Source organism: Acinonyx jubatus, chromosome X, assembly GCF_027475565.1.
Source record: "Acinonyx jubatus isolate Ajub_Pintada_27869175 chromosome X, VMU_Ajub_asm_v1.0, whole genome shotgun sequence".
NCBI lineage: Eukaryota > Metazoa > Chordata > Mammalia > Carnivora > Felidae > Acinonyx > Acinonyx jubatus.
In genome coordinates, this window is record NC_069389.1 from 116458306 (window position 1) to 116468007 (window position 9702).

The 9702-nt window shown below is 57.7% G+C and overlaps 1 protein-coding gene across 3 annotated transcripts; it reads left to right on the top strand.

Annotated features, from left to right (window-relative positions):
- Positions 1 to 961: 961 nt before the first annotated feature.
- On the top strand, positions 962 to 9442 carry SLITRK2 (SLIT and NTRK like family member 2). 3 transcript variants are annotated; one of them, XM_027054747.2, is made up of 3 exons: positions 962 to 1544; positions 5412 to 5465; positions 5962 to 9442. In XM_027054747.2, the coding sequence occupies exon 3, from the start codon at positions 6005 to 6007 to the stop codon at positions 8540 to 8542; it is 2538 nt and encodes an 845-aa protein (XP_026910548.1). In that variant the 5' UTR covers positions 962 to 1544; positions 5412 to 5465; positions 5962 to 6004; the 3' UTR covers positions 8543 to 9442. The 3 variants fall into 3 exon arrangements, with proteins under 3 accessions (XP_026910548.1, XP_026910547.1, XP_026910549.1); XM_027054746.2 differs by lacking the exon at positions 962 to 1544 and having other exon boundaries at positions 3243 to 5465; XM_027054748.2 differs by lacking the exons at positions 962 to 1544; positions 5412 to 5465 and adding an exon at positions 5493 to 5728.
- Positions 9443 to 9702: the final 260 nt, after the last annotated feature.

The window sequence follows — 9702 nt, forward strand, 5'->3', positions numbered from 1 at the left end:
ACCAAGAATGATCCTTAAAACCTCAGAGATGAGATTATAAAAGATAATTCTTTGGGCTGTTCCTAAAGTAAACTTTGCATATATTCACAGTAGAAGATTACCAGTCATTTTGAAAAGGCCCCGCGTGGTCTCCTTGGAAAACCATTATGAAAAGAAAGCCACGAAGAGAGGGAAGAAGCAGAAAGAATTCCCCAGGGTAAGGACAAGAATGAGGTGGAAATCGGTGCTGTGGGAACCTGGCTTCAGGGTACAGGAAATAACCTTGAAAACCCACAAACCCCAATGCAGGATCATTAGCAGGAGAGCTAATGTTTGCTCTCATTTCGTGCCCCTCTCATCGCCCCCCTCCTTTTCCATCCTCAAACGGGTGCAGATTCTGAACAATGGGGGTTTTACAGACTCTGGAGGGGGTATGGGAAGGACGGGGACGGGGCGAGGGGGGGGAGCGTTAATGAAGGCCCCTGGCCTGCAGGATTGAGGGGGAAATGCCTTAGTGCCATCCAGATAAACTGCCAATCCCTGACTGAAATTAACGCAACTGCAACTTTATCCCGAATACCCCGGGCGAGGGGAGAGCGGGCGAGGGGAGAGGCCGTGGGGGAAGCAGCTTTGAGGGGAAACCTCACTGGTCTGGGTGAAAACCCGCACCTCCCTCTTGAACCACAGCGACTCTTTGAGCGCCTTCCTGTAGTCGAATCACAACCACCTGGACTACTAATAAGAGGGAAAAGAAAGGAGAAAAGGCAAGGGGGTGGCCAAAAGTACGCTCTAGTCGATCCAGGCAACGTCGCGAAGAATAAAAAGAATCAGATGGAAACAGACACTGGCGCGCTGCTAAGGGCTGGCTTTTGTTAACACATTTGCCCCAGTCCAGCCCGGCTCCATATTATATGGAAATTCCTTGTTTACCACCCTCGCGGGGGGTCCTTAAAATCTGCCTGCGAACTCCAGGTACTGGGCGCTTACTAGTTAGGGGAGGCCGCCGGCCCGGGGGGCGTCCGGCCGCTCCTCCGCCGGTCGGGAACTTGCGCCCGGTGGTCTCAGTCTCCCCCGGGGTCTGGTCCCGGCCCAGTGCCATCCCCGGTTTCACTCGGCCGAGTCGGAGCCGCAGCCCACGGTAGAAGCTGCAAGGGCTGGGCAGGGCTCCAGGCGAGAGGGGCCGGGAGGCGTGAGCGGCGCTCCGCGGCGCTCGTCAGAGCGATGGAGCGGCGGCCCCTTTGTGGGCTGCCGCATCCCCCTCCCGGGTGCACGGCGGGGACAGTTGATCCGCAGGGTGATTGATAAGTGCGGGAGAGGGGCGGCCGTCCCTACCTCCCCCTCCCGCCCCCGTTCTTCTTCCCTCCTCCCTGCCGGCTCCCGCCCCGCTTCCTGCCAGAAGCGCTGGCCGCCGGCGCGCCGCTCCAGCGGGGACCTGCCTGCCCTTGGGGGCGCCGCCCGCGCTCGCCGCCGTGCTCCCGCTCCCGGGCCGCGCCGGCTCCCGCGCCTCCCGGCCGGCCGATGCTGCGGGCGCCTCCGGGGGAAGCTGCGGGTGGCGCGCTCGCCGGGTAAGTTCTGGGCACTCGGGAGCGCCGCGCTCGGTCCCCAGCCTTGCCCGGCCGGCTCCCCTCGTGGGGGTGGGGGGCGGGGGTGGGGGATCGGGTGCGGGCGGCCCGCGGTGGCCACCCCCGCCCGCCCGGGCTCGCCGGCTCCGAGACGGTCCGCGCGGGCGTGGTCGGGCTCCGGGCGTCGCGCGGCCGCGGGGCCACCGCCGGTCCGGTGCGAGCTGCCGCTCCCGAGGAGACCGCTCGCCGGCGCGCGGTGCCGGGCCCCGGGGCGAGGGCAGCGCGGGTGGCCGTCGCGCCTGCGGGCCCCGGCTCCGGGTACCGGGCGTCTGGCCGCCCCGGGGGAGGGCGAGGAGGGCTGGGCTAGCGGTCGGTGCCGGGTCCCCGGAGACGGGGGACTCGCCTGGCGCCCCCGGGCCGCCCGGAAGCGCCCTCCGGGAACCGCACCTGCCGAGGTTGGGGGGGGGGCGGGTAGCGGAAGGGGGAAGAAGGGCCAGCGGGCCGCGGACACCCCTCCCCGGCAGGCCCGCGGGACTCCCGTTAACCGCCCTTCCCCCAGGCCCGGCGGGCGGCCGGGCGGCGCAGGCTGTGACCCCGCCGGCAACTCCCCGCGCCCGGTGGAATCACCGGCGACCCGAGCCGGGCTCTCTACTCGGAGGCGAGGGAGACCGAGGCGACGGAGTCCCCGCTTGTGCCTCCGTCGCCCCAGCGACGAGAGGGGGCGTTTGCCTTATCTTAGTGTCCGTCCCTGCCTCCCGTGGGCTCCCAGTTCACCCAGGACCTTTCCGCCGCCTTAAAAGCCCGCTGTCGCCGGCAGGTGCTGCGGCGGCTCCTCCCGAGACGCGGGGCCGTTCGGAAACTTACTTAAAGTGCTTTCTCCTGCTGAGGCGGATTCGGCCTCAGTAACTGGGTTTGGGAAAGCGGCCGCGGAAGCCCGGCGACAGGCAGGAGACCGAGCAGTGGTGGGAGAGTCCACCGACCCGTGTCGGAAGCCGACCGTGGAAGGAAGATCTGTCACCCCCTCTCAGGATTCCCAGTGTCACCCCCCCCCAACTCCAGCCAGCTTACCACCACGCTTCCTTCGCTCTATCATTTTCACGGGTTTCAAGCTCTGCCAGCTGCCCCCCCATCCATCTATCCCTTTCTCTGTCTCTCTCTCTCTCTCTGAAATGTTTAATAGTCTCTGTCCTTAAAGACTACTGGCAGCCTCATCAATGTCTTGAAGGAAATTACTATATTTGCTAACTACAACTCATATTTGATATTTCACTTCCAAATACTTTTTTTTTTCTTAAAGCACACATTTAGGTAGACACCACTAAGTTGAGGCCGACAGCCCTTCACTAATTCACACTGAGCACTGGTGAGCTGTGGGGAAAGGTCCTGGACCAGGACTCCGAATCCCTGGGTTCTGGTTCTAATTGTATGGATTCTTGAACTTCAGGAAGTCAGCACTCGTCCTGGTGGAGGAATGCCCTCATCTATAAAATGAATCTCATTGCAAAGGTCTTGTCCAGCTCTCACGCTGGCTTCTGCTTCAATGTAATATTAACCTAATTAATACATGTTTGTTAAATGAACGACAACGAATAAGCCATATCTCTCTAGGAACTACGTATATTTAACATTTAGCAACATGTCGAAACAAATGCCCCTTTGCTATGCAAGGAAGCTTAATCGCTCACTGCATCACTCCGCCACGGCTGGGGGGGGGGGGCTCACGGGCTGCCCCTCCCCCGCTGAGGACGGCTGGGCTCCGTGTTGCCCTTTGGCACAGAGAAGGAAAACTTGAGGCCCCAGAAGGACGGGATCTTCCCCGAGGCCAAGCAAGAACTACAGGATGGGGAGGGGGCGCATGACGTCTGGTCCAAGGCTCTTCCCGGAAGGGAAAGGACAGGGAGCCGTGAAAGGCTGAGAAAAACTCCGGAGGAGACTGCCAGAGAGCCACAGGTTGCCTTCCTGCCCAAGTTGAGAAACTATCAGAGCCCTTCTTGGGGAGGAGAGAGCCAGTGTGGGCCGAACAGTGAGTCCCAGGACCCGAGCGGAGCAGGGAGGTGGGAGGGGAGACGCGGGGGGCTTTCCATCCTCGGCGGCTCATTCCGCCCGTGGGGCTGGTCTGTGTTCCAAATGCGGCCCGGCAATGGGACCCTGTGTCAGCTCTGCCTGCAGCGCTCAGGGAAAGCAAGTGTGAGTGTTTTGTGGGACAGGCCCACCCTGGGTCGATTCATTTACCCCTCTCTTTGATCGCCCCTTTTCCCTGACTCGCCAGAGGCGCCCTGGCCCTCCCGGGTGGTAGCAGATAACGGCATCTTGCAAATGGGCCCCCACACGGGAGACACCCGGTTCCAGGGGACCTTAAGATCATTAAGGAGAAGCGGGATAATGGAGGCCAAAAGCCGACACCTGGCTGTTAATGGCGTGGAAAGGTTCTGTGAATCCGAGCGAATGTCAGAACCGGAAGGGCCCGTACAGCCCCATCCCCTTCTGCCCACGGCGATGCGAAGTTGCAGAGAGAGGCGAGCAACCTGGCCACAGAGCTAGATCAGAACCCAGGCACACTGGATGTCGGGCGGGACCTCTCCCCCGGTCTCCCCCGGTTCTCGGCCGCCGGCCTTCCCGCACTGCTGCCTTCGTTCTAGCTCCCCTGCCCTTGTCGCCTGCAGCTTTAGGCCCCTCCGCGGGCGCCCGCGCTGGGGCTCCCACACCCAGCCGAGCGAGGCTCAGCCTGGCAGTGTCTTTCTGACACCCACTCCTCCTTCCTGCAGGCGCAGAGCACGCATTTAAACTTCATCTTCTGGCTAACTATAAACCTCAGGGAGAGAATGGTTCTGAAGCCGCTCGTCTCTAACGCTGAGCTGGCTTTCAGAATCCAGGCGAATGTGTGTTTGGCCAGTCACGGCCCAGAAAGTACTTCTCTCAGCACCGAAACAAAGCTGTGTATGTAAGGCACAAATCCCCTCTTCGCCCTCCTACACAGGCACTGTGGAGCGGGCACACACCTCACTCCGCACCGAGAGCACGGGGGCAGGAGATCTAGGAGGCTGGCAGGCGGGCCCCAGTCCTGGAGCAAAGAGGCACATCTCCCACCCACACACACATGAGCGCGCGCGCGCGCGCACACGCGCACACACACACACACACACACACACACCCTCTCACTGGGAAGATCCGGACCTCTGCTTGGGAATTTGGAATGAGACCCTACTGGATGGCCAGGAGGGGTAGCAGGTGGAAGAAACCACTCGGAGGGGCCAGGGGCCGGAGGAGTCCCGGCGGTCGCAGCCCCTTAGCGGGGACCCCTCCTGGAGAATCCCTCTCCAGGGGCTTCGCCAGCCGCTCGCCGCCCGCCGGGCTGGAGGTGGAGTAGTTCAGAAGCAACTGACGCAGCCCGGATTCGAGCTTTGCAAAGCCGCTCGCTGGGAAGGGAAGCATCTGCCCCTCCCTCCCCCACCGCGCGCCCTCGATCCGCCGCTTGCCCCCTCCCCGCGTGACGTCACCCCAGCCCTGTCCGGGGGAGCCTGCAAAACCTCTCAAATTCAAACTGTCGGGCGCACTGCTGCCGCCGCCAGCGCATCGGAAGCGCGCGCCCAGGCTCGGCCGTCGCCGTCGCCGTCGCCGCCGCCGCCGCCGCCCGCCACCCCGGCCGGCCGGCTCCCCGACCTCCCTCCGCAACCGCACCCCCGGGTCGCCGTCGGCTCAGCCTGCAGCCGCCCCGGCCGTCCTCTCCTCCCCTGCGGCCTGCCGGATTTCGGATTTCTGCGCACCCCGCCCCACCCCCCTCCCCAGGCAAATTAAATCCGCCGGCGGAAAGCAGGGCATCCCCCCGGAAGCGGCGTCTTCTTTTACCTTGCTCTTCTTCTCTTTCCGAAGATGCCAAACTACTGGCGGACTGCAGAGGAGAGGGGTCCCGTCTTCTCCTGATGTGTGAGTAACCCCCACCCCGCGCTGCCTTGGCGCTTCCATCCTCTCCCCCTCCCCCACCGCCAGTCCCCTGATTTTCCCACCCCCTTTTTGCGCAGTTAAAAAAAAAAAAAAAAAGTAAAGCAATTTCTGCCGCGAGCCTAAGACGGGCGAGCCGCCCGAGATCTCTTCAAGCTACCCCAGGGGAGGAGGAGATGGGCTGGATTTAGTAGGACAACTCGATTACTAATGACTCCATGGCTGGCTGCGACCCGCCGGGAAATCAGGTGCAAGCATGTGTGCTCCGGGACGCGCGTGTGGGTGGGCGGGGGGCGGGGGCGGGGGCGAGGGCGAGGAGAGAAGAAACCGCTTGGAGAAACGCAGTGATTTCGTTCTGCCGTGTTGCCCACTCCCCGCATCGTCCCTGCCTCCCACTCCGCCCCCCTGCTTTGCCATTTTAATCGGGCTTCCTTGTTTCTTTCTCCCCCGCATCCTGCTCTCTCCGGCACCCTTCCCCAAGGTTTGCCTGTAGGTACCTGAACTGACACCGACGGTGCCTAAAGATGCTGAGCGGCGTTTGGTTCCTCAGCGTGTTAACCGTGGCCGGGATCTTACACACGGAGAGCCGCAAAACTGCCAAAGACATTTGCAAGATCCGCTGCCTGTGCGAAGAGAAGGAAAACGTACTGAATATTAACTGCGAAAACAAAGGATTTACAACTGTCAGCCTGCTCCAGCCCCCCCAGTATCGAATCTACCAGCTGTTCCTCAATGGAAACCTCCTGACCCGCCTGTACCCTAACGAGTTCGTCAATTACTCCAACGCCGTGACTCTCCACCTGGGCAACAACGGGCTGCAGGAGATCCGCACCGGGGCGTTCAGCGGCCTCAAGACCCTCAAGAGACTGCACCTCAACAACAACAAGCTGGAGGTGCTGAGGGAAGACACCTTCCTCGGCCTGGAGAGCCTCGAGTACCTCCAGGCCGACTACAATTACATCAGTGCCATCGAGGCGGGGGCCTTCAGCAAACTGAATAAGCTCAAAGTGCTCATCCTGAATGACAACCTTCTGCTGTCGCTGCCCAGCAATGTGTTCCGCTTCGTCCTGCTGACCCACCTGGACCTGAGAGGCAACAGGCTGAAAGTGATGCCTTTCGCCGGCGTCCTTGAGCATATTGGAGGCATCATGGAGATCCAGCTGGAGGAAAACCCGTGGAATTGCACTTGTGACCTACTTCCTCTCAAGGCTTGGCTGGACACCATAACGGTGTTCGTGGGGGAGATCGTCTGCGAGACTCCCTTTAGACTGCACGGGAAGGATGTGACCCAACTGACCAGGCAAGACCTCTGTCCCAGAAAGAGCCCCGGGGACGCCAGTCAGAGGGGTGGCCACGCTGACACTCACGTCCAAAGGCTGTCGCCTACGGTGAGTCCTGCGCTCAACCCGACCAGGGCCCCCAAAGCCAGCCGGCCGCCCAAAATGAGAAATCGCCCAACTCCCCGGGTCACTGTCTCAAAGGACAGGCAGAGCTTTGGACCCATCATGGTGTACCAGACCAAGTCCCCCGTGCCCCTCGCCTGCCCCAGTAGCTGTGTCTGCACCTCTCAGAGCTCCGACAACGGCCTGAACGTCAACTGCCAGGAAAGGAAGTTCACCAACATCTCCGACCTGCAGCCCAGACCTACCAGCCCCAAGAAACTCTACCTGACAGGGAACTATCTCCAGACTGTCTATAAGAACGACCTCTCAGAATACAGCTCTCTGGATCTGCTGCACTTAGGAAACAACCGGATCGCGGTCATCCAGGAGGGTGCCTTCACAAACCTGACCAGTTTACGCAGACTCTATCTGAACGGCAATTACCTTGAAGTGCTGCACCCTTCTATGTTTCACGGGCTGCGGAGCTTGCAGTATCTCTATTTAGAGTATAATGTCATTAAGGAAATTAAACCGCTGACCTTCGATGCTCTGATTAACCTCCAGCTACTGTTTCTCAACAACAACCTGCTGCGCTCCTTGCCTGACAACATATTCGGGGGCACGGCCCTCACCAGGCTGAACCTGAGAAACAACCACTTTTCCCACCTGCCCGTGAAGGGGGTTCTGGATCAGCTCCCGGCGTTCATTCAGATCGACCTGCAAGAGAACCCGTGGGACTGTACCTGCGACATCATGGGGCTGAAGGACTGGACGGAACACGCCAATTCCCCCGTCATCATCAACGAGGTGACCTGTGAATCTCCCGCCAAGCACGCAGGGGAGATACTGAAGTTTCTGGGGCGGGAGGCCATCTGTCCGGACAGCCCGAACTTGTCAGACGGAACCGTTTTGTCAATGAATCACAACACAGACACTCCCCGGTCGCTCAGCGTGGCCCCCAGTTCCTACCCCGAACTACACACTGAGGTTCCACTCTCCGTCTTAATTCTAGGATTGCTTGTGGTCTTCATCTTGTCTGTCTGTTTCGGGGCCGGCTTGTTCGTCTTCGTCCTGAAACGCAGAAAGGGGGTGCCGAGCGTCCCGAGGAGTGCCAACAGCCTCGACGTGAGCTCCTTCCAGCTACAGTACGGGTCCTACAACAGCGAGACTCAGGATAAGACGGACGGCCACGTCTACAACTACATCCCCCCCCCCGTGGGTCAGATGTGCCAGAACCCCATCTACATGCAGAAGGAAGGGGACCCGGTAGCCTACTACCGCAACCTGCAAGACTTCAGCTATGGCAACCTGGACGAGAAAAAGGAAGAGCCGGCCACGCTTGCCTACACTATAAGCGCTGCCGAGTTGCTGGAAAAGCCGGCCGCACCCAGAGAGCCCGAGCTGCTGTACCAGAACATCGCCGAGCGGGTCAAGGAACTTCCCAGCGCAGGACTCGCCCACTATAACTTTTGCACCTTACCGAAGAGGCAGTTCGCCCCTGCGTATGAATCTCGACGCCAAAACCAAGACAGAATCAATAAAACCGTTTTGTACGGAACTCCCAGGAAATGCTTTGTGGGGCAGTCAAAACCCGACCACCCTTTACTGCAAGCTAAGCCGCAGTCCGAACCAGACTACCTCGAAGTTCTGGAAAAACAAACTGCAATCAGTCAGCTGTGAAGGGAAACCATTTACAACCCTATGGCAGCCGAGGGTGCTGCTGCAAACTGTTGGAAGCACTACATTGGCTTTTGTGTGTGTTTGCCTTCTCCCTTCCTCGGCATCAATGGGGGACTTTGAAAATGCGTGGGGGATGGGGTGAAGCAATGATACTGCTTTTCCAAGTTTTCCTTTAAATTATTTCTCTCTCGCTCCCCTCCCCCGCCTTTTCCCCCCTTCTCTCCTTAGGAATCGTCACGGAACACGAGTGTTTTCTACGGTGCGTTGTTTTTTGGTTTCTGGTTGGTTTTTTTTTTCTTTTTCCGTGTGTTCTATGGATGGTTTTGTTTCTTTTTTCTTCCTTTCTTTTTCCAGTGTGTGGGAATGGGAAGAGGAGATTGTAGTGAATGAAGAAAGAGTAAGCAAACTTTTCACGTTAAAAATGGATATTTGGCGTATTTTGTAGAAGATCTCCAAAGACCTTTGGAGACTATACATTCTTTTGTAAATAATGATATGTGGTATTTCTGTCTTCAGTTTCCAAGTATAGCCGCCAGGCAACACTTCTTTGTGTTAAAGTGCCTTTGCACTTTAAGTACATTACTTAAATGTTGCTGTTAGCTTTGATAAATTGGACATATTTTAATGTGTTGTATTTTTGAAATTAAAAACACTGTAAAATAGACGAAAATGTCAGCTATATGAAGTCAACGTACAGTTTGCTTGAGTTATAGAAACCAGCCTGTCATCAAATGATTCTAGTTGTAGGACTTTAGAGATTTAACTGTAAAATATTTCCTTTCTTCTGGGTTTGTTCTAAGTGATTTTATTTAAGTCAACTAAGGGGATTTAACAGTGGACCAGAGGTCAGACTGCCTCAGTCGGGATTAGTAATTCATTAATAAAATATATTTAACCCAATATCAGAGTGCATCGAACAATTAATGCCCTTCCGTAAATCATTATTTTACGCTAACATGGTCAGTGTTTTAGGTTATTTTCCTGATCCAGAGTGCATTACACGACTTGTAATATATCTTTTCTGCATTAAATTAGATATTTTTATATATTTAAGTGAAAGAGTGGATTTCTAACTTTTTAATTGAAATTAGTATTTTTTCTGCCTATTGAAACATTTTCTATAAGCACGCACCAGTAGAGGCCGCCACACACCTCATTTA

Bases quoted from the DNA above. Each gene is read 5' to 3' on its own strand.
- SLITRK2 (XM_027054747.2), top strand. From the start codon at position 6,005: ATGCTGAGCGGCGTTTGGTTCCTCAGCGTGTTAACCGTGGCCGGGATC.